This window comes from Caretta caretta, chromosome 25 (assembly GCF_965140235.1).
Source record: "Caretta caretta isolate rCarCar2 chromosome 25, rCarCar1.hap1, whole genome shotgun sequence".
In the NCBI taxonomy this organism is placed as follows: Eukaryota; Metazoa; Chordata; order Testudines; family Cheloniidae; genus Caretta; species Caretta caretta.
The window spans coordinates 5,880,560-5,905,743 of record NC_134230.1 but is presented as its reverse complement, the minus strand read 5'-3'; the positions used below and the strand labels follow the sequence as shown (position 1 = coordinate 5,905,743).

The 25,184-nt window shown below is 50.0% G+C and overlaps 1 protein-coding gene across 1 annotated transcript in view; it reads right to left on the bottom strand.

Moving 5' to 3' along the window:
- Window positions 1-2,763: 2,763 nt before the first annotated feature.
- Window positions 2,764-25,184, bottom strand: part of MARCHF2 (membrane associated ring-CH-type finger 2) — a 118,453-nt gene continuing 96,032 nt past the window's right edge. Inside the window, exon 5 of the mRNA XM_075123110.1 lies at window positions 2,764-5,378. Within this exon, the coding sequence (XP_074979211.1) occupies window positions 5,364-5,378 (15 nt within the window). The 3' untranslated portion in view covers window positions 2,764-5,363. The remainder of the gene's footprint in view (window positions 5,379-25,184) is intronic.

Genomic DNA, 25,184 nt, shown 5'->3' with positions numbered 1-25,184 from the left:
ATATGGGGCACTACTGGATGTTTTCAGAGAACTATCCACAGGATCTTTCTTGAGTGGTAACAACTAATTTAGACCCCATTATTTTATATCTATAGTTGGGATTATGTTTTCCAGTGTGCATTACTTTACATTTATCAACATTGAATTTCATCTGCCATTTTGTTGACTAGTCACCCAAGTTTTGTATGATCCTTTTGCAGTCTGCTTTGGACTTAACTATCTTGAGTAGCTTTGTATCATCTGCAAATTTTGCCACCTCAGTGTTTACCCCTTTTTCCAGATCATTTATGAATAGGGCCCTACTAAATTCATGGCCACGAAAAATGCATCATGGACTAAGAAATCTGGTCTTTCGTGTGCTCTTACCCTATACTACACAGATTTCATGGGGGAGACCAGTGTTTCTCAAATTGGGGGCCCAGACCCAAAAGGGAGTTGGAGGGGGTCACAAGGTTATTTTACCCTTAGTTCTGCGCTGCCTTTAGAGATGGGCAGCCAGAGAGTGGCAGCTGTTGGCTGGGAACCCAGCTCTGAAGGCAGCACCCCGCCAGCAGCAGCGCAGAAGTAAGGGTAGCAGTTCCACAACCCTCCCCCTCCCCCCCCCCCCCCCCCAATAACCTTGCAACCACCACACAACTAAGTTCCCTGTAAGCTGCGCAGCTGCCTATTAAGCCCCATGTAGGGCTGCAGCGGGGAGAGGCACCCCTCCCTGCCGACCCCAGCACAGACCTGCCGTGGCTGGGGGAGAGGTGCAGCGCCCCTCCCTCGGCCCAGGCCTGCTGGAGCTGCCAGGGAGAGGTGCCCTCCCTTGGCCTGGCCAAGCCCCACTGGAGCTGCCGTAGCCAGGGAGAGGCACCCCTCACCCAGCCCTGAGCTGCACACCTCATCCCTGGCCCCACCCCAGAGCCCACACACCCCTGCACCCCAACCCTCCGCTCCAGCTCGAGCCCCTCACGCACCCCAAACCTCTCATCCTCACCCCAGAGCATGCTGCACCCCAACCCTCTGCTCCAGCTCGAGCCCCCTCATGCACCCCAAACCTCTCATCCCCACCCCAGAGCATGCTGCATTCCCAGCAAGAGCCCTGATTCCCCCAGCCTTGAGCCCCTCCCACACTCCGAACCCCTCGCCGCCACCACATGAATTTTATGTGCACCAATATGACGGTGACGGGTCACACATCCCCTCTGTATCGGTGCATGTCACCAAATTAATTCCGCACATGTATGTAAAAAATTAGAGGGAACCCTGCCGCACAAGTCCTCCAATTACAACACTGTGAAATTTCAGATTTAAATAGCTGAAATCATGAAATTTACAATTTTTAAAATCCTATGACTGAAATTGACCCAAATGGACCATGAATTTAGTAGCGCCCTATTTATGAATATGTTGAATAGGACTGACCCCTGGGGGACCCCACTATTTACCTCTCTCCACTGTGCAAACTGACCATTTATTCCTCCCCTTTGTTGCCTGTCTTTTTAACCAGTTGCTGATCCATGAGAGCACCTTCCCTCTTATCCCATGACCCTTTACATTTCTTAAGAGACTTTGGTGAGGGACCTCTGTCCACTGGATCACCCTTGTCCACATGCTTGTTGACACCCTCAGAGAATTCTAGCAGATTGGTGAGGCGTGATTTCCCCTGACACAAACCATGCTGACTCTTCTGCTTCCTCCCCCACCCCTCCTCCAAAAAAAAAAATCATGTTCACCTGTGTGTCTGACAATTCTGTTCTTGACTCGAGTTTCAGCTAGTTTGCCCAGCACTGAAGTCAGGTTTACTGGCCCGTCGTTGCCAGAATCGCCTCTGGGGCCTTTTTTAAAAAATTGGTGTCACATCAGCTACCTGCCAGTCATCTGGTACAGAAGCTGATTTAAATGATAGGCTGTGGTTTGTAGCCTAAGTCAGTCCCAGCCTGCAGCCCCTTCCTGTTGACGATGAACTGGAGTCCCAACCCACAGACCCTTTCTCTTCCTGATACTCCTAGGCTCAACCTGCAGCTCACATCTTCTACTGACTCCCCACAATCCACCTTCAGTGTCTCTCGGCCCCTCACGTGCCTCAATCCCAACACACAGCCCCTCAGTTCTACACACCAGCCCTGGCAACTTGACCTTTGCCCTCTTTGAGCAATGTCCCAGTCACCCCCTGCCAGACATCACAACACTTTGTCTGCCCAAATGATATACAGCACTGCAGGGATCTTTGACAGTCCCCACCTGCCAGGGCTGCAGGGTGCCGTCCCCAGCAGAACTGGCTGGATTGGAATCATGGCTCTGTGCACAGCAGCTGTGCTCTGTCTCCAGCAGGTCTCTCGGTGCTGTCAGAGTTCTGGGACACTGGAAGAGACTCCTCTTGTTAGGTACAGAATAAGTCAGAAAAGCTACCATGATGGATTGGATCACAGAAACCCCTTGGGGCTGCCAATGGATGTGCCAAGACTAGTTCTCCCCCTGCTTTCCCTGCCCTCCCAGCTTGGGACTTCAGTGCCCTGCCTGGTTTGAGCCAGGCCCGCTAGCCTGCTGCAAACCCAGACCCAGGTTTGAACCACGTCCCCTAACAGCCGTAAACTGAAAGCATCTTAAGAAGTGTTCCTGTCTTTAACACGCAGATGCTCAACTCCCAGTGGGGTCCAAATCCGTTTTACCCTGTATAAAGCTTATACAGGGTAAACTCCTAAATTGTTCGCCCTTTATAACTGGTAGAGAGAGAGATGCACAGCAGTTTGCCCCCCAGGTATTAATACATACTCTGGGTTAATTAATAAGTAAAAAGTGATTTTATTAAATACAGAAAGTAGGATTTAAGTGGTTCCAAGTAACAGACAGAACAAAGTGAATTACCAAGCAAAATAAAATAGAACATGCAAGTCTGTCTAATTCAGTAAGAAAACTGAGTACAGATAAAAACCTCACCCCCAGAAGAATTCCAGTAATCTTCCTTTTACAGACTAGTCTCCTTCTAGTCTGGGTCCAGGAATCACTCACACCTCCTGCAGTTACTGTCCTTTGTTCCAGTTTCTTTCAGGTAGCCTCCCCCCCCCCCCTCCCCACACACACTAAGGATATCTCTTGAGCCAGCTGAAGACAAAATGGAGGGCTCTCCCAGGGGTTTAAATAGACTTTCTCTTAAACCTCCCCCTGTGTAGAATCCAGCTACAAAATGGAGTTTTGGAGTCACATGTCCATGCATGACTCGGTTTTTACAGGCAGCAGCCATTGCCCACATACTATCCTGAATGTCTCCAGGAAGACTTCTTATTTGGATTGGAGCCTTCCAAGATCTATTGTTTATTAAGTGCTTCTTGACTGGGTACTTACTTTGCACATTCCTTTCTCAAGAAGCTGACCAAATGCCTTACTAAGGCTATTTAAAATCAAACATGTATACAGCCAATATTCATAACTTTGAACACAATAATGGCATGCATACAAATAGGATGAATAAATCAGTAGATCATAACCTTTACGGAGATATGTTACATGGCATATGTAGCATAAAACATATTCCAGCTATGTCATATATACATTCATAAGCATATTTCCGTAAAGCCTTATGGAATACACCATCACAGTTCAGGAACATTTCTACCAGGGCAATTCTCCATTGAGATCCCCAGGGATGAGAGGGTTCTGTCATTCAGACTCTTTAAATCAAGACTGGACATATCTCAAAAGATCTTCTCTAGCTCAGCCACAAAATATGGGTTTGGTGCAGGACCCCCTGGGTTAAACTGTATGGCAGCTGGTCAGAGTGGATGGTCGTAACATTCCCTTCTGGCTCTTTGACTCATTGATCTAGGGAAAGGTGCAACACTTCTCCCTGACTCTGGCTTGCCCCTGTTTTACTGGATAAAGTCATCCATGGCCGCCAGTTCTGCATGAATGACCCTGAGCAGCAGCCAGGGAGTGACCCTTCTCTGAGATGCACCAGCTCCCGACAGTGCTCGACTCTGGCTGACAGGCGAAGGGCGGCAGCCAAGCAAGGGGGGCGTGCCATGTCGTGTACACTATGTTCACACTGTAGCCACAGGGTGAATTGAAACAGAACCCTGGTAATGGGACAAACTGGGGGGGGGGGGGGGGGGGGGAGAGCCATGTTTCATGCACCCGATTGACATGGGGGGTGGAGAGAGGCTTTAGACCAGAAAACTAAAGGCCAAGTCTGAAAGTGGCCCCTGATTTAAAATGCCTCAAGTTCTGGACACCCAGGTGTCATCAAGTCATTGTTTTCAAGCCAGGCAGGACCATTACACCCTGTAGCAGAGGTGAGCAAACTACAGCCCGCAGGCCACATCCGGCCCATGGGACCATCCTGCCCAGCCCCTGAGCTCCCCGCCAGGGAGGCGAGACCCCGACCCCTCCCCTGCTGTCCGCCCTCATGCAGGGAAGCACATCTGGCTCCAGCCGGGCAGCACGGCATGGTAAGGGGGCCAGGGGGTTGGATATGGGGCAGAGGGTCCTGGGGGGGCAGTCAGGGGACGGGGAGAAAGGGCAGAAGTTCGGGAGGGCAGGGGACGGGGAACAGGGGGGATTGGATATGGGGTGATGTCCGGGGGGGGCCTGTCAGGGGGTGGGGGTGTGGATGGGGGCGTGGCAGTCAGGGGATGGGGTACGGGGGCGGTTGGATAAGGGGTGGGGTCCCAGGTGGCAGTTAGGGGCAGGGGTCCTGGGAGGGGGTGGTCAGGGGACAAGGAGCAGGGGGCGTTGGATGGGTGGAGGGTTCTCAGGGGGTGCAGGAAGTGAAAGGGGGTCGGATGGGGGCAGGGGCCAGGCTGTTTGGGGGGCATGGCCTTCCCTACCCGGCCCTCCATACAGTTTTGCACCCCGATGTAGCCCTCAGGCCAAAAAGTTTGCCCACCCCTGCCCTGTAGTCTGACCTCTAGCATCACATGGGCTGGTGCCAAGCCTGTGACTTTGGTGAATTGTAACTCCAGGAATAAACAACCTCCTGCTTTCCTGTCCTGGGTCGTCTCACTGACCATTATGGGGGGTGGGTCTGGAACCAGTGGCTGAATGGGGAGGCCTGTCTCCTGAGTAAAAGGCTTTGAGACCGTTTTGCTGAGTGTCCAAAGTTTCTTCACGTCCCTCCATCTGCTCAGCAACATCCCATCACTCCACAGCATCTGAGACCCAGGAGATGGTGACACTGACTTGCCCAAGAGGTCGTTTTCAAGGGCAAGAATAGGAAGAAACTTGAGACTTTTCTTGAAACTAGACATGATTTTCCATCAGCGAAGCAGCTGGAGCCAGAACCCTGTTGCCAGAGAATGTTTTCCTAGCTGAGTCAAAACCAGCCAGGGCTGCTTTTCAGGAAATGCCGGGAGCTGGGGCGGTGACTCACTTGTCCCGTCTATTCAGGGATTCATTAGCTGCACAAGGGGGGAAAAAAATGAAAATATAATTTTCAAATTTCCCAGCTGCAAAGTGGGAAATTTCCCAACCAAACAGCTGTGGGCAGATCTGGCTGTCAGGGCAGAGGGATTGTGGAAGTGTAGGATGTAAGGGCACTGTGGAGGCTCTGCGTACCCTTTGGGTCCTCATTAGGGCAGCACAATGCCCAGCACTGCACAGCTCCCAGGGATGGAGGGGAGCCAGACTGCAATGAGACGGGCAGGCCCGGAGGCCTGTGGGGCTCCCGGCTTGGCCTCTCCCCAGAGCAGGCTAATGCTTCCTGGGGGAAGGTCAGAAGGCCTACGGGAGGGGCGTCTCTGAAGGAGGGACAGGCCATGTCTGTACAATGTAACCCCAAGTATGGTGGCATCTGCAGTGTTAGTGACACCCAGCAGGTGGTGCTGCAAGGCAGGCACTGGGATTCAATGTCTGTTTTGGGTTGACAGATCGACAGAGCCAGAAGAGTTCCCAGAAGTCACCTACTACGGGACAGGCCCAACAAAGAAAATAACAGAACGCCACTAGCCATCACCTTCAGCCCCCAACTAAAACCTCTCCAGCGTATCATCAAGGATCTACAGCCTATCCTGAAGGACGACCCATCACTCTCACAGATCTTGGGAGACAGGCCAGTCCTCGCTTACAGACAGCCCCCCAACCTGAAGCAAATACTCACCAGCAACCACACACCACACCACAGAACCACTAACCCAGGAACCTATCCTTGCAACAAAGCCCGTTGCCAACTGTGCCCGCATATCTATTCAGGGGACACCATCATAGGGCCTAATCACATCAGCCACACTATCAGAGGCTCGTTCACCAGCACATCCACCAGTGTGATATATGCCATCATGTGCCAGCAATGCCCCTCTGCCATGTACATTGGTCAAACTGGACAGTCTCTACTCAAAAGAATAAATAGACACAAATAAGATGTCAAGAATTATAACATTCAAAAACCTGTCAGAGAACACTTCAATCTCTCTGGTCACTCTATTAGAGACCTAAAAGTGACAATTCTTCAACCAAAAAACTTCAGAAACCGACTCCAAGGAGAGACTGCTGAATTGGAATTAATTTTCAAACTGGATACAATTAACTTAGGCTTGAATAGAGACTGAGAGTGGATGGGTCATTACACAAAGTAAAACTATTTCCCCATGTTTATTTCCCTCCCCCTCCCCCACTGTTCCTCAGATGTTCTTGTTAATTGCTGGAAATGGCCTACCTTGATTATAACTACAAAAGGTCCCGCCCCCGCCCCCACCAGTGCTGGTAATAGCTCACCTTAAGTGATCCCTCTCGTTAGTGTGTATGGTAACACCCATTGTTTCATGTTCTCTATGTATATAAATCTCCCCACTGTATTTTCCACTGAATGCATCCGATGAAGTGAGCTGTAGCTTACGAAAGCTTATGCTCAGATAAATTGGTTAGTCTCTAAGGTGCCACAAGTACCTTACTCCTTGTCTTTTTGCAGATACAGACTAACACGGCTGCTACTCTGAAACCTGTCATTATGCAAGGCACTGAATTCAGCCATATGGAGTGGAAATCAATCAACTGCATGAAAAAACTCGTACAGATACAGACATCTTCCTTTCCAAATGCAAACAGATGGACATCGTACCAAAAAGGCTGAAGGTAAAAAATCCATTACAATCTACATACCACACAGACTATGCTGACAGCTTGTGTCACACGCTCTCAAAAACTGCGGAACCACCTGATCAACATCCTCTATAGCAAACAGGGAAAGATTGAGCTCTCAAAACTGGATACTCTCATAAAAAAACAACCTTCCACACAAACTTCCTCGTGGCTGGACTTTACAAAAACTAGACAAGCCATTTACAACACACTTTTTGCTTCTCTACAAAAGAAAAAGGACACTAAACCCCTATATGCCACAAGGGGCCACAACAGTGGTTCCCTTAACCCACCCAGCAATATTGTTAATCTATCCAACTATATACTCTTAGGACAGATTCTTCTGCTGGGCTATCTCGGGGCCTCTCCTTCTGCCCCTCCACCCCACGAACATGATACAGTTCTGTGGTGACCTAGAATCCTATTTTCGACATCTCCGACTCAACAAATATTTCCAACACACCTCTGAATAACATACTAACCCACAGAGACCTTCCTACAAGACTACAAAAAGAAGGATTCTGGGTGGACTCCTCCTGAAGGTAGAAACAACAGACTGGACTTCTACATAGAGTGCTTCCGCCAACATGCATGGGCTGAAATTGTGGAAAAGGAGCGTCGCTTGCCCCATAACCTTAGCCATGCAGAACACAATGCCATCCACAGCCTCAGAAACGACTCTGACATCATAATCAAAAAGGCTGACAAAGGAGGTGCTGTCATCATCATGAATAGGTCGGAATATGAACAAGAGGCTGCTCGGCAGCTCTCCAACACCACTTTCTACAAGCCATTACCCTCTGATCCCACTGAGGGCTACCAAAAGAAACTACCCCATTTGCTCAAGAAACGCCCTGGAAACAGCACAAGAACAAATCTGCACAGACACCCCTGGAACCCCGACCTGGGGTATTCTATCTCCTACCCAAGATCCATAAACCTGGAAATCCTGGAAGCCCCATCATCTCGGGCATTGGTACCCTGACAGCAGGATTGTCTGGCTATGTAGACTCCCTCCTCAGGCCCTACGCTACCAGCACTCCCAGCTCTCTTCGAGACACCACTGACTTCCTGGGGAAACTACAATCCATCGGTGATTTTCCTGATGACACCATCCTGGCTACTATGGATGTAGAAGCCCTCTACAACAACATTCCACACAAAGATGGACTACAAGCCGTCAGGAACAGTATCGCCGATAATGTCACGGCAAACCTGCTGAACTTTGACTTTCTCCTCACCCATAACTATTATACATTGTCCCCAAATGTGAACCTTCAAATCGGCAGCACTGCTATGGGTACCCGCATGGCCCCACAGGATGCCATGGCTGACTTAGGGGACGAGAGCTGAGGAAGCGTTGTTCTAACGCCCCTTCTCTACTTGTGCTACATTGATGACCTCTTCATCATCTGGACCCATGGAAAAGAAGCCCTGGAGGAATTCCACCATGATTTCAACAATTTCCATCCCACCATCAACCTCAGCCTGGACCAGTCCACACAAGAGATCCACTTCCTGGACACTACAGTGCTAATAAGCGATGGTCACATAAACATCACCTTATGCCAGAAACCTACTGACCGCTATGCCTACCTACATGCCTCCAGCTTTCATCCAGACCACACCACACGATCCATTGTCTACAGCCAAGCTCTACAGTACAACTGCATTTGCTCCATTCCCTCAGACAGAGACAAACACCTACAAGATCTCTATCAAGCATTCTTACAACTACAATACCCCCCTGCTGAAGTGAAGAAACAGATTGACAGAGCCAGAAGAGTACCCAGAAGTCACCTACTACAGGATGAGCCTAACAAAGAAAATAACAGACCGCCACTAGCCATTACCTTCAGCCTCCAACTAAAACCCCTCCAACGCATCATCAAGGATCTACAACCTATCCTGAAGGATGACCCATCGCTCTCATAGATCTTGGGAGACCGGCCAGTCCTTGCCTACAGACAGCCCCCCAACCTGAAGCAAATATTCACCGGCAACCACGCACCAGAACCACTAACCCAGGAACCTATCCTTGCAACAAAGCCTGTTGCCAACTGTGTCCACATCTATTCAGGGGACACCATCAAAGGGCCTAATCACATCAGCCACACTATCAGAGGCTTGTTCACCTGCACATCTACTAATGTGATATATGCCATCATGTGCCAGCAAACTGGACAGTCTTTAGGTAAAAGAATACATGGACACAAATCAGACATCAAGAATTATAACATTCAAAAACAAGTCGGAGAACACTTCAATCTCTTCGGTCACTCAGTTACAGACCTAGAAGTTGCAATTCTTCAACAAAAAAAACTTCAAAAACAGACTCTAAGGAGAGACTGCTGAATTGGAATTAATTTGCAAACTGGATACAAGTAACTTAGTTTTACTTTTGTGTAATGACCCATCCACTCCCAGTCTTTATTCAAGCCTATTTCCCCACCCACACAGACACACTGTTCCTCACACACTCTTGTGAACTGCTGGAAATGGCACACCTTGATTATCACTACAAAAGGTTTTTTCCCCCTGCTCATGCTGGTAATAGCTCACCTTAAGTGATCACTCTCATTACAGTGTGTATGGAAATCTCCCCACTGTATTTTCCACTGAATGCATCTGATGAAGTGGGCTGTAGCTCACGAAAACTTATGCTCAAATAAATGTTAGTCTCTAAGGTGCCACAAGTCCTCCTTTTCTTTTTGTGGATACAGACTAACACGGCTGCTACTCTGAAACCTGTTTTGGGTTTGTACCCAGTGTCCTTTCTCCCCACAGCCCATGGCTAGTGGGCACTGATGAGCTGCGGCTTCTGCGCCCCCCGGGAGAAGGCTGTGTCTGCACTCGACTTCTGTGTAAAACGCCACCGGGCCGGACTAGCTGCAGTTCCAGCTGGGGGCCCTAGTGTAGACAGGCACCACAGTAGCCGCTGTTCCAGGCTGCGCTCGGCCCTCACTCGCTCCCACCTCTGGGGCTGTCCCGGCACTGGTGGAACCGCAGGCCACGTCCCCGACCTGCCTGAGGTAGCTAGTCACAGAGGGTACTGCAGGGAGCTCCCAGGCGTTTTGTTACCCGGCGGCCGTACCCTGAAGAGCCCCATCTCTCTCTAGCTGCACCTGCACCAGCTAAAGCTGCCTGGGGTGTGAGTGGCCGCAGCGGGGGCAGGAGCCTTGACTGCTGTGTTGTCTGGCCTCGGGGAGACGCACCCCCCGGGCCTGGGCTGGCAGGCGATGCCCTTGCAGCTGCTTGGACAAACTGTGACCGCCACACGCAGCCCTCCCTCCGGCCGTCCTAGCCCCAGTGCATACGCCTAGGACGGGCCAGTGTAATGGTCCTGGCGGCAGGCTACGCCGGCCCTGTGATGTGAAGGGTACCCTGAGGGAGGGTCCCATCCTCATGAGCCTTGCTCTAGGCATTGCCTATTACAGCAGGACAGCGTGGGGCACCACTGCGGGCGCTTTGGGGTGGGGAGACAAGGGTGCCACAGATGTGAGACCCCCCCCGCCTTTCACATTATAAATGGGGGGAGGGGTCCCAGCTAGGTCCTGGTGAGTCAGGAGGGGCCTCCAGGGACCCCAGGTGGAAAGCACTGGGTGACACCGGGATACTCTCAGCATGGAAAGACTGACGAATAGCTCTGAGCCCAGGAGCTGCCCCTCTGGGCAAACGCACCAAGAGCTGCCCCCAGCTGCCAGCCCGTCCCTCTGCGTTTGGTGCTCCATCACCAGGTGTGATTGTTACTAGGTGTGACCAGAATGGGATGCTCCACGGAGGGTCTCTGCTCCTGTGTGGGGTCAGCCAGATGCCACAGGGCTGAAAGGCCCAGTCAGCGGCACCTCACTGCTGCTTGCTCCTGTAACCTCTGCTCTGCCAGCCAAAGGGCAGTTTCTCTCTGTGCCGTAGGTTGCTGGGCCTTGCTGCTGCTTGGATCCACCTGGCACCTCGGTATCTGGCGCCACCAAGAAACTGGCTTTTCTTGTTTTGTTCCTGTGCAAGGTTTTCGTGGAGGGTGCTGGATTCCCTGCTGTAAACTCTCAATTGTAGAGAAGGGCCAGCTTTATGGGGTGCGTTCACTCCACTCTGTTCAGCTGCCAAAACAGGATGTTGTGTGCATCACAGGCCGTCCCTACGCTGCCATCATAGAACAGTGTTGCCCAGTGGTTAAAGGAAAGGCCTGGGAGTCAGGAGACCTGTGGGCTAGTCCCCCTCCCTGGGCTGTGGTTTCCTTCTGTGGAAGTGGGGCAATGGCCCATCCCTCCTCATAAAGCCTTTTGAAACCTTGGAGGGAGGGGGGCCGCAAGCATAAAATGTTGCCAAGAACATACCTAGCATCAGAGGGTCTGGACATTTAGGGGAAGAACAGGCCCCACCAGTGTTATAATGGGTGACACTAAAACACAGAGCTTGGCAAGAGAGTGTCCAACTCTTGCTTAAGCCAGGCTCTAACTACTAGGGGCCAGATGAGACCCGCATCTTCCCCTGGATTGTCTGGTGTAGCCACACAGACAGGACACTGCACTCGGGGTCTGATCCAGCCGGGCAGCTCCTACGTTCCGAACCAGCACTAGCCCCACAACCATGCTGCTCTCGAGGGTGAGGTGGGTGCTGGTGGGAGCAGGCCCAGTCCTCCTGGCAAGGGACAGAATTGACAAGCATTAGGTGAAATGTACAAGGAGGTCAGTTTTCAGAGTAGCAGCCATATTAGTCTGTATCTGCAAAAAGAACAGGAGTACTTGTGGCACCTTAGAGACTAACCAATTTATTTGAGCATGAGCTTTCGTGAGCTACAGCCCACTTCATCGGATGCATAGAATGGAACATCTAGTAAGAAGATAACATGAAAAGGTGGAGTAAGAGGCTAATTAAGATGAGCTATTATAAGCAGGAGAAAAAAAACCTTTTGTCGTGATAAACAGGATGGCCCATTTAGACAGTTGACAAGAAGGTGTGAGGATACTTAACATGGGGAAATAGATTCAGTGTGTGTAATGACCCGGCCACTGCCTGTCTCTATTCAAGCCCAAGTTAATGGTATCTAGTTTGCATATTAATTCAAGCTCAGCAGTTTCTCGCTTGAGTCTGTTTTTGAAGCTTTTCTGTTGCAAAATTGCCACCCTTAAGTCTTTTACTGAGTGGCTGGAGAGCTTGAAGTGTTCTCCTACCGGTTTTTGAATGTTATGATTCCTGATGTCAGATTTGTGTCTATTTATTCTTTTGAGTAGAGACTGTCCAGTTTGGTCAACATACATGGTAGAGGGGCATTGCTGGCACATGATGGCATATCACATTGGTGGATGTGCAGGTGAATGAGCCCCTGATGGTGTGGCTATTGTGATTAGGCCCTATGATGGTGTCCCCTGAATAGATATGTGGACACAGCTGGCAACAGGCTTTGTTGCAAGGATAGGTTCCTGGGTTAGTGGTTCTGTTGTGTGGTGTGTGGTTGCTAGTGAGTATTTGCTTCAGGTTGGGGGGCTGTCTGTAAGTGAGGACTAGCCTGTCTCCCAAGATCTGTGAGAGTGATGGGTCGTCCTTCACGATAGATTGTAGATCCTTGATAATGCGTTGGAGAGGTTTTAGTTGGGGGCTGAAGGTGACGGCTAGTGGCGTTCTGTTATTTTCTTTGTTGGGCCTGTCCTGTAGTAGGTGACTTCTGGGTACTCTTCTGGCTCTGTCAATCTGTTTCTTCACTTCAGCAGGTAGGTATTATGCTCTAATAAATTTATTAGCCTCTAAGGTGCCACAAGGACTCCTGTTCTTTTTAAGGATGTCAGTGTTTGCCACAAGGAAGTGGATCAGTTTGGGAGGGAGGAGAGAGGAAACTTGGTCCAGTGGATAGAGCTCAAGCCTGGGAATCAGGAGCATAGGTCTATTCCCAGCTCTGCCAGTGACTTGATGGGTGACCCTTCCCCGTCTCTGTGCCTCAGTTTCCCCACTTGTGTAATGGGGATGATGCTACCTCCCCACCTCACAATGCTCTTCGTTCATGTTTGCAAAGGGCTGCAAGGTCCCTGCATGGATGGTCCTGGAGGAGGGCAGACCTTGTAGCTTCTCACTGAGGCCAGCAACAGAAGCTGGTCAGAAAAGGGAACTGAGAAGCAGCAGCATGACAGGGCCTGGTCTCCAGCTGAGCCTCTGCAGTGTGCAAGCTCCCTCCCCTCAGTGCTGACACATACCTGCAGGGGGCAGGACTCGACTGTATCCCCAGGACAAATAGCCACTGCAAACTAATGAAAGCTGCTTGTCCTGGCAATGAGCCAAGCACAAGTAGATCCAGCCAGTGGAGAGCAGAATGAACAGCTTGCAGGGCTCAGATATTCTCCCTGGCTGAGATTCACGTCCCCTGCCCACCAGCTTCTCTGCACTATGTAGGCTCTTACCATAAAGTTGCCACTTGGCCAGGTTTTCCCAGGATCACCCCTTGTTTGAGGCAGTTGTTGCAGGAAATCTGTAAGAGGGCTTGACTTTGAAAAAGATTTGGGGGTTGGGGTGGATAACTGGCTGAATGTGTGTGCCCAGTGCAATGCTGTGACCACAAAGGCTAATGCGACCTTTGGATGCAGGTGGGGAGAGGTTCACCACACCTTGGCCCTGAAGGGGCCAATTAATCATAGAGGCTGCACCTGGGGGAGAGCCAGGGCCTGCTAAAGGCTAACTGTTGCCGCTGGGCACAGCTTGTAGAAAGCCAGGAAGTTTACAGCAGAAGGGGGTTGCAGGGAGAGGGCTGGTCACAGTGTGGTGGGTAGGAAGAAGGCCAGGAAAACAGCAGCAAGCAAGAGAACTGTGCAGACTTTCTGGCTGCTTGTTAAAGGGCCACTGGGTTGGAACCCGGTGTAGAGAGTGGGCCTGATTCTCCCACCTGGGGCTGTGAGATGGCGGAGCTGGCCCCGCTGCAGTGTATGATGCTGTTCTACCGCCAGGATGAGCCAGGCTGCAGCTTGGCCCCAGAGGCATCAGGCCTAATGCACCTGTTTGGCTTTTTACAGTGTCCTTTCCTCTCCAGCTCTTCCTGGGAGATGCAATGTGGGGGGGCAAGGCTAATCCAGAGCTACAAGCTCCACCTCCCCCAGCCCTGGGCCTGCTCTGGGCTCTTGAGGTAACGCTCCCAGCTTAAGCCAGATCTATGCAGCTGCTGGTGATTGTGACTCTGCTGCATTTGCCAGGCACAGCTCCAACCTGCTACAGCCACAAGGGCAGGCGTATTGGAACAACTGGCCTGCAACCCTGCCCTAGCCATGAGTAGGGCTGTCAACTTTTTAACTGCAGAAAACCGAACACTCCTTCCCCGAGCGCATGCACCCCCCCAACCCCCCGGCTCACTTCGTCACTCGCTTTCCCCCACATTTGCTCATTTTCACTGGGCTAGGGCAGGGGTTGGGCTCTAAGTGGGGATGAGGGGTTTGGGGTACAGGAGGGGGCTCTAGGCTGGGGCTGACGAGTGCAGGAGGAGGCTCAGGGCTGGGGGAGGGGGTTCGGGCTCCAGGCAGCACTTACCTCAGGTGGCTCCCAGGAAGCATGTCCCTCCAGCTCCTAGGCACGGGGCCAGCACTCAGGGCAGTGCCTGCACCGCAGAGCCCCTGCGGCCACCCCGTGCCTAGGAGCCGGGGGGACATGCCAGCTGCTTCCAGGAGCCGTGCGGAGCTGGCCACTGCAGCCTACCAGCCTTCTAGTGGCCTGGTCAGCTGTGCTGACTTGAGCCTCCAGGGTCCCTTTTCCGACTGGACTTTCCAGTTGAAAACTAGATGCCTAGCAAACCTAATTGTGACCTTAACTGTGCAAAGAGTGGAAATGCAGAGTGTCACAATAACCTACAGTAACAAATGTTAATGGGAAAATGTGCAAAAGGGAGCTGGAAATGGAATTTGTCTAAACAAACAGACCTCTGAGGTAACTGTAAAAATCATGCCTGGTAAACATGAGACGTGTAGGAGCGCAAATCAATGGAACAAAATTGGTGAGTTGGAAATTAGGTTTAATTAGGGGACAAAATAGTGAGGGGATGGGCTTTTCTGCCTACTGCTGCCTTAATCCTGAGAGATGTCCTGTCCAGATGGGACCAGAGAGAGGGACCTAAATGAAACTACCAGCTCTGGCTAAATCCCCATCACCACTTGGGATGTGAGATTTTGTCCTCTCCATCTCACTGAATGTATTCAATTTCTTCCCTACACCTCACTTCCCCCTTCCCCATCCTCCTCCTCTTTCCTTCTGTCTGGCTCAGTGGGCCAAGAGTACTTATTTTGCAGCACTGCTATAAGCCTGTGACCAGACAGGCAGCTGAAAATAACACACTAAACACCCACTGGGGAAACGCCCCATGGGCAGCAATGCCCCTCCAGGAGTCCCCACTGAGGGCCCCTACGGTGCTGCCAGTGTGGGATCCAGGCCAAACGGTCAGTTCAGGGGAAGCCAGGCTGAGAGAGCAGAGAGACTGGATTGGGGGGCAAAGCAGGAGTGGGGGAAGACTTTGGCCCAAGGGGCAAAAGATGGGAGAGCAGAAAAGGGGGTGGCTGGATCAAGAGCCTGGAGGAGGGTGGGTGGGGAAAGCAGGCAGGAAGGTGCAAGGAGGGAGCTGGAAGAAGGGGCAATTGGGTGTGTGGGGACAATGTGTATTGGTGGGATTCAGCTAATGAGGGGCGACTGAGGAACCTGGGCTGTGACTTGGGCAGACCAGGAACTGACAGAGCAAGGGGGAAATCAGTTCTGAGTGGGGGGCCCTGTCCCCAGCTGGAGGGAGAGATTTGTGAGAAGAGCCTGGGGGCAGGAGACTGGGTTATGGGGGGAGGGGCTGATCATTGATACTGATGGTGTGGGCATGGGCAGTGTGGGATGGGTCAGGCTGTTCCCATGCTGGCAGGGAGATGGGACGTGATAGTGAGTCTGCGTAGAGCTGCCAGGGGTGGAGGGCGTGGGAGAGAGGGAGCCTGTGTGAAAAGCACGTGGGCCCCTGCATTACAGGAGGTTGAAGGGAGCCTAGCACCGCAGCGAGAGGGGTTATAAAGCAAACACGTCTCCATTCGCCTTGGACTGAGCTGCCATTAGCTGTGGCAGCTCAGCAGGGCCCCAGGAATGCAGGAAGGGGCGATGGGAATCAGGAGGGGATGCGCAGAGAACAGCAACAATACCCCTGCAGGATGCTCATGTGCTGTTTTCCAGCCCAGATCCCCATGTAGCCATGAGCAGTTCCAATCACCTACTCCAGCACTGGGGAACAACCCAGTGTCCCACCTGCGCTCCCTGGGGAATTTCCTACCTTGAACCTGGGGACTTTCTTTGCTGCTCCTTGTCATAAACTGCTGGGTATTGTTGCTGTGACCTGCAAAACAGCTGCCATGTTCCACCCCAGAGGTAGCTGTACTTCACTGGCAAGCTGCAGCTGGATGGTCTTAATTTTCCCAGTTCCAATCAGGACCCTGCCTTTAGACTTGGACCAACTGGCAGCTCACCCAAGGATTTAGCAGGATAACCGGATGCCAGGGCTAGCTAACACAAGAGTGTGCCCTTATCCCCCATTAGCTGCGTGATGGCACAGGAGGGTGAGGGGGCAGCAAGTGCTGGGCATTAGACACGGTCCCCAGTAAGGGATGACCCCTTACCCCAGGCAGAAGTGCCACAAAACAAGTAGCACTGGGGGAAGGAGGAGTCCCTGATACAGAGGACTCCCTTTGTAAATACGGAGGCATGCATTATGGGATCCCAGTCACTGGGGAACTAGGAATAAGGAGAACATATGAAGTGGTGCAGCTACGATGCTGGTCCCTTCCCCTCCCCTGTAGGGCCAATGCAGAGCAGGGTTCTGTTGGAGCTGTGGTGCAAACAGGGCCACAGGCCCTCTGGCCACTCAGTACAACAAAAGCTTGTCCCATGCCTGGGGTGCATGGACACCAAGTAAATGTGTTGCTTGAACAGAGACCAGAGGGTTGCTGTCATGGTTTTAAGCCAAGCGTAGAAACTTCTGAAACCTTTACTGAGGTGTAAAGGTGTAAGCAGAGCTAACAGGGAGAGTCTGGAACAAAAGAGGAAACTGTTCCTGTCAGACAGCTCCTGGCATTGCGCTGAGGAGACTCAGATTTCAAGGCCACAAGGGATCATTGTGATCATCTAGGCTGACCTTGTGTACAGAAGAGGCCAGAGAACTGCCCCAAAATAATTCCTAGAGCAGATCATTTAGAAAAACATCCAGTCTTGATTTAAAAATTGCCCATGATGGATAATCCACTACGCCATTTGGTAAATTGTTCCAGTGGCTAATTGCCCTCACTGTTAAATCTATACCTTATTTCCAGTCTGGATTTGTCTAGCTTCAACTTCCAGCCATTGTGAAGCTAAACAGACTGAGCTCTTTGAGTCTATCACTATAAGGCAGGTTTTCTAATCCTTTAATCATTCCCATGGCTCTTCTCTGAACCCTCTTCAATTTATCAACATCCTTCTGGAATTTTGGACGCCAAACCAGGACTCAGTATTCCGTAGGCAGTTGTACCAGTATCAAATACAGAGGTAAAACAACCTCTCTACTCCGACTCAAGTTTCCCATTTATGCATCCCAGGATCACATTAGCTTTTTTGGCCACAGCATTGCATTGGGAGCTCACGTTCAGCTGATTATCCACCATGACCCCCAAATCTTTTTCAAAGTCTCTGCTTCCTAGAACAGAGTCCCCCATCCTGTAAGCATGGTCTACATTCTTTGTTCCTAGATGTTGCCTTGTATATCAAAAATGTATACACTTGGATTGAGGTTGAGATAGAAATAAGAGAAAGACGTGTTGAAAGTATCTGGGTAAGGACAGAAGGGGTAAAAGACAAGGGTGATGTCATAGAAAGGTGTACTACAGACCATTTAACCAGGAAGAAGAGGTGGATCAAGCTTTTTTTAAACAACTAACAAAATCATCCAAACTACAGCATTTGATGGTGAGGGGGGACTACCCACACATCTGTTGGGAAAACAACAGAGAAGGGAACAGATAATCACAGAATATCAGGGTTGGAAGGGACCTCCGGAGGGACCTCCAACCCTCTGCTCAAAGCAGAACCTAATCCCCAATTTTTGCCCCAGATCCCTAAATGGCCCCCTCAAGGATTGAACTCTCAACCCTGGGTTTAGCAGGCCAATGCTCAAACCACTGACCTATACCCTCCCCCCAACCCCATGGTTTGTCAGCAGGATTTGAACCCAGGCCCCGCAGAAGCAGAGCGCACACATCTACTGCTTGAGCTACAGGAGCAGTTCCAACAAGTTACTGGAATGTATTGGAGATCATTTTTTATTTCAGGTGGAGAAAGCTACTATGGGAGAGGCTGTTCTAGATTTGACTTTGACAAATGGGGAGGAACTGGTTGAGATTTTGAAGGAGGAAGGCAGCTTGGGTGAAAGTGATCATGAAATGGTAGGAGGGAGAACAGCAAAATAAAGATAATGGATTTCAAGGATTCACAGAATCATAGAAGATTAGGGTTGGAAGAGACCTCAGGAGGTCATCTAGTCCAACCCCCTGCTCAAAGAAGGACCAACACCAACTAAATCATCCCGGCCAGGGCTTTGTCAAGCCAGGCTTTAAAAACCTTTAAGGACGGAGATTCCACCACCTCCCTAGGTAACCCATTCCAGTGCTTCACCACCCTCTTAGTGAAATAGTTTTTCCTAATATCCAACCTAGACCTCCCCCACTGCAACTTGAGACTATTACTCCTCGTTCTGTCATCTGCCACCACTGAGAACAGCCTAGCTCTATCCTCTATGGAACCCCTCTTCGGGTAGTTGAAAGCTGCTATCAAAGCCCCCCTCACACTTTTCTTCTGCAGACTAAATAAGCCCAGTTCCCTCAACCTCACCTCATAAGTCATGTGCTCCAGCCCCCTAATAATTTTTGTTGCACTCCGCTGGACTCTTTCCAACTTTTCCACATCCTTCTTGTAGTGTGGGGCCCAAAACTGGGTGAAATACTCCAGATGTGGCCTCACCAGTGCCGAATAGAGGGGAATAATCACTTCCCTCGATCTTCTGGCAATGCTCCTACTATTGCAGCCCAATATGTAGTTAGCCTTCTTGGCAACAAGAGCACACCGTTGACTCATATCCAGTTTCTTGTCCACTGTAATCCCTAGGTCCTTTTCTGCAGAACTGCTTAGCCAGTCAGTCCCCACCCTGGAGCATTGCACGGGATTCTTCCATCCTCAGTGCAGGACTCTGCACTTGTCCTTGTTGAATTTCATCAGATTTCTTTGGGCCCAATCCTTCACTTTGTCTAGGTCACTCTGGACCCTATCCCTACCCTCCAATGTATCTACCTCTCCCTCCAGCTTAGTGTCATCCACAAACTTGCTGAGGGTGTAATCCATCCCATCATCCAGATCATTAATGAAGATGTTGAACAAAACCAGCCCCAGGACCAACCCCTAGGGCACTCCGCTTGATGTCAGCTGACAACTAGACATCAAGCCCAACAATCTAGCCAGCTTTCTATCCTCCTTATAGTCCATTTATCCAATCCACAGAGCCAGTTATCTTATCATAGAAGGCAATCAGGTTGGTCAGGCATGACTTGCCCTGAGTGAATCCATGTTGACTGTTCCTGATCACCTTCCCCTCCTCCAAGTGCTTCAAAATGGATTCCTTGAGGACCTGCTCCATGATTTTGCCAGGGACTGAGGAGTCTGTAGTTCCCCAGATTCTCCTTCTTCCCTCTTGTAAAGATGGGCACTATATTTGCCCTTCTCTAATCGTCCAGGACCTCCCCCAATCACCACGAGTTTTCAAAGATAATGGCCAATGGCTCTGCAATCATATCAGCCAACTCCCTCAGCACCCTTGGATGCATTGCATCTGGCCCCATGGACTAGTGCATGTCCCACTTTTCTAAATAGTTCTTAACCTGTTCTTTCACCACTGAGAGCTGCTCACCTCCTCCCCATACTGTGTTGCCCAGTGCAGCAGTCTGGGAGCTGACCTTGTCTGTGAAGACCGAGGCAAAAAAAACATTGAGTACTTCAGCTTTTTCCACATCATCTGTCACTAGGTGGCCTCCCCCATTCACTAAGGATCCCACACTTTCCCTGACCTTCTTCTTGTTGCTAACATACCTGTAGAAACCCTTCTTGTTACCCTTCACATCCTTTGCTAGCTGCAACTCCAGTTGTGCCTTGGCCTTCCTGATTACACCCCTGCGTGCTCGAGCAATATCTTTATACTCCGCCCTAGTCATCTGACCAAGTTTCCACTTTCTGTAAGCTTCCTTTTTGTGTTTAAGCTCACCACAGATTTCACTGTTAAGCCAAGCTGGTCGCCTGTCATATTTGCTATTCTTTCTGCACATTGAGATGGTTTGTTCCTGTACCCTCAGTAAGGCTTCTTTAAAATACAGCCAGCTCTCCTGGACTCCTTTCCCCCTCATATTAGCCTCCCAGGGGATCCTGCCCATAAGTTCCCTGAGGGAATCAAAGCCTGCTTTTCTGAAGTCCAGGGTCCATATTTTGCTGCTGTCCTTTCTTCCTTTTGTCAGGATCCTGAACTTGACCATCTCATGGTCACTACTGCCCAGGTTGCTACCCACTTCTACTTCCCCTACTAATTCCTCCCTGTTTGTGAGCAGCAGGTCAAGAGGAGCATGGCCCCTAGTTGGTTCTCCCAGCACTTGCACCAGGAAGTTGGCAGACTTTAGCAAACTCAGGGAGTTGGTAGGTAAGATCCCATGGGAAGCAAGTCTAAGGGGAAAAACAGTTCAAGAGAGTTGACCGTTTTTCAAAGAGACATTATTAAGGACACAAGAGCAAACTATCCCACTACATAGGAAAGATAGGAAGTATGGCAAGAGACCACCCTGGCTTAAGCAGGAGATCTTCAATTACCTGAAACTCAAAAGAGAGTCCTACAAAAAGTGGAAACTAGGTCAAATTACAAAAGATGAATATAAACAAACAACACAAGTATGTAGGGACAGAATTAGAAAGGCCAAGGCACAAAACGAGATTACAAGAAAACATTCTACAAATACATTAGAGGCAAGAGGAAGATAAAGGATAGGGTAGGCCTGTTATTCAATGGGGGTGGGGGGGAAACAATAACAGAAAATGTGGAAATGGGAGATGTGCTAAATGACTTTTTTGGTTTGCTTTTCACCACAAAGGTTAGTAGCAATTGGACGTCTAACATAATGAATGGCAGTGAAAATGAGATAGGATCAGAGGCTAAAATATGGAAAGAACAAGTTAAAAATAATTTAGACAAGTTATATGTCTTCAAGTCACCAGGGCCTGATGAAATACATGCTAGAATACTCAAGGAGCGGACTGAGGAGATATCTGAGCCATTAGCGATTATCTCTGAAAAGTCATGGAAGATGTGAGAGATTCCAGAAGACTGGAAAAGGGCAAATATAGTGCCAATCTATAAAAAGGAAAATAAGGACAACTTGGGGAATTACAGACCTGTCAGTTTAACTTCTGTACCTGGAAAGATAATGGAGCAAATAATTAAGCAATCAATTTGCAAACACCAAGAAGATAATAAGGTGATAAATAACAGTCAGAATGGATTTGTGAAGAACAAATCCTGTCATACCAACCTACTAGGTTTCTTTGACAGGGTAACAAGCCTTGTGGAAAGGGAAAAGTGGTAGATGTGATATATCTTGACTTTAGTAAGGCTTCTGAAACTGTCTCGCATGACCGTCTCATAAACAACATAGGGAAATACAACCTAGATGGAGCTACTATAAGGTGAGTGCAGAACTGGTTGGAAAACTGTTGCCAGAGAGTAGTTATCAGTTGTTCACAGTCAAGCTGGAAGAACATATCAAGTGGGGTCCTCCAGGGATCAGTTCTGGGTCCAGTTCTGTTCAATATCTTCATTAATAATTTAGCTAATGGCACAGAGAGTACACTTATAAAGTATGCGGATGATACCAAGCTGGGAGGGGTTGCAAGTGCTTTGGAGGATAGGATTAAAATTCAAAATGATCTGGACAAACTGGAGAAATGGTCTGAAGTAAATAAGATGAAATTCAATAATAACAAATGCCAAGTACTCCACTTAGTAAGGAACAATCAGTTGCACACATACAGTGTCCAGTTCTGGGCGCCATATTTCAGGAAGGATGTGGACAAATTGGAGAAGGTCCAGAGAAGAGAAACAAAAATTATTAAAGATCTAGAAAACATGACCTATGAGGGAAGATTGAAAAAATTAGGTTTGTTTAGTCTGGAGAAGACAGAGTGGGGACATGATAACAGTTTTCAAGTACTGTATATAAAAAGTTGTTACAAGGACGATGGAGAAAAATTGTTCTTCTTAATCTCTAAGGATAGGACAAGAAGTAATGGGCTTAAATTGCAGCAAAGGCAGTTTAGGTTGGTCATTCAGAAAAACTTGTTGTCAGGGTAGTTAAGCACTGGAATAAATTTCCTAGGAAGTTGTGGAATCTCTGTCATTAGAGATTTTTAAGAGCTGGTTAGAAAAACACCTGTCAGGGATGGTACTTCCATCCTCCCCTCCTCCACTACCCCACCTGGTGCTTCCCTCCTACGCCACCCCTCCTGGGCTACCTTGGCAGTTATCCCCCCACTTGTATGACAAATTAATAAAGAATGCATGAATTTGAAACAACAATGACTTTATTGCCTCTGCAAGTGGTGATCAAAGGGGGGAGGGGAGGGCAGTTGGCTTACAGGGAAGAAGAGTGAACGAAGGGGGTGGGTTTTCATCAAGGAGAAACAAACAGAACTTTCACACTGTAGCCTGGCCAGTCATGAAACTGGTTTTCAAAACTTCTCTGATGCGCAGCGCACCCTGCTGTGCTCTTCTAACCGCCCTGGTGTCTGGCTGTGCGTAATCAGCGGCCAGACGATTTGCCTCAACCTCCCACCCCTCCATAAACGTCTCCCCCTTACTCTCACAGATATTGTGGAGCGCACAGCAAGCAGTAATAACAATGGGAATATTGGTTTTGCTGAGGTCTAACCGAGTCAGTAAACTACACCAGCGCGCTTTTAAACGTCCAAATGCACATTCTACCACCATTCTGCACTTGCTCAGCCTTGTAGTTGAACAGCTCCTTATTACTGTCCAGGGTGCCTGTGTATGGCTTCATGAGCCATGGCATTAAGGGGTAGGCTGGGTCCCCAAGGATAACTATAGGCATTTCAACATCCCCAATGGTTATTTTCTGGTCTGGAAAGTAAGTCCCTTGCTGCAGCCATTCCCACAGACCACAGTTCCTGAAGATGCGAGCGTCATGTACCTTTCCCGGCCATCCCACGTTGATATTGGTGAACCGTCCCTTGTGATCCACCAGTGCTTGCAGCACCATTGAAAAGTACCCCTTTTGGTTTATGTACTGGCTGCCTTGGTGGTCCGGTCCCAAGATAGGGATATGCCTTCCGTCTGTCGCCCCACCACAGTTAGGGAATCCCATTGCAGCAAAGCCATCCACTATAACCTGCACATTTCCCAGGGTCACTACCCTTGATAGCGGCAGTTCAGTGATCAGCTCAGCAGCTACTTGGATCACAGCAGCCCCCACAGTAGATTTGCCCACTCCAAATTGATTCCTGACTGACCGGTAGCTGTTTGGCATTGCAGCTTCCAGAGGGCTATCGCCACTTGCTTGTGAACTGTGAGGGCTGCTCTCATCTCGGTATTCTGGTGCTTCAGGGCATGGGAAAGCAAGTCACAAAGTTCCATGAAAGTGCCGTTACGCATGCGAAAGTTTCGCAGCCATTGGGAATCGTCCCAGACCTGCAGCACTATGTGGTCCCACCAGTCTGTGCTTGTTTCCTGGGCCCAGAATTAGTGTTCCAGAGCATGAGCCTGTCCCATTGCCACCAGGATGGCCAAATTGCCGGGGCCTGTGCTTTGATAGAGGGCTGTGTCCATGTCCTCATCACCCTCCTTACCACGCTGCCGTCACCTACTCTCCTGCTTTTGCAGGTTCTGGTTCTGGTTCTGCATATAGTGCTGGATAATGCACGTGGTGTTTAGAGTGGTCATAACTGCCGTGGTGATCTGAGCGGGCTCCAAGCTTGCCGTGGTATGGCGTGAGCAGGAGAGCAGAGGGGCAGCGGAAGTGACGGGTGGATGACGATGCTGACAGCAATATGGCGCCCGCACGGAAAAAGGCACGAAATTATTGTCAGCCATGCCTTTCATGGAGGGAGAGGGGAGCAAGGGGTAGGCTGGCAGCAAATGGTGTAATACGACTGCTAGCCGTCGTCAACTCCTGGGTGCTCATAGTGCTGCTGGCTGGGAAAGCAGCCTGAAGCAGAATGGCCCCCCTCAAGGATTGAACTCACAGCCCTGGGTTTAGCAGGCTAATGCTCAAACCACTGAGCTATCCCTCTGCCAATATTCCAGGCAGGACTGAATCTCCATTAGACAAAACTTAACAAAGAGAATGACCTGAGTCATTTATGTCCAGGCACCCCTGACAGACCTCACTGAGGTCTGCCAGGAGCACCCATATCTGCCCAGGCGCCCCAACAGACCTTACCGAGATCTGTCAGGAGCATCCATATCTGCCCAGGCACCACGACCAACCTCACCGAGGCCGGCCAAGAGCACCCAGAAGACGACCAGGACGGATACCAGTTGTACTGCACCGTCTGCTGCCACAAGGCAATGAGCTGCTGCTGTGTAGCAATGCAGTCCCACGTCTGCCAGCACCCAGGACACATACGGTGACGGTGAGCTGAGTGGGCTCCATGCTTGCCATGGTATGGCGTCTGCACGGGTAACCCAGGAAAAAAGGCGCGAAACGATTGTCTGCTGTTGCTTTCAGGGAGGGAGGGAGGGATGGGGGGCCCGATGCCATGTACCCAGAACCACCCGTGACAATGTTTTTTGCCCCATCAGGCATTGGGATCTCAACCCAGAACTCCAATGGGCGGCAGAGACTGTGGGATAGCTACCCACAGTGCAACTGTCCAGAAGTCGACACTAGCCTCAGTACTGTGGACACACTCCACCGACTTAATGGTCTTAAGTGGGGACACACACAATCGACTGTATAAAATTGCTTTCTAAAAAATTGACTTCTATAAATTCGACCTAACTTTGTAGTGTAGACATGCCCTTAGATAATACTTAGTCCTGACTTAAGTGGAAGGGACTGGACTAGATGACC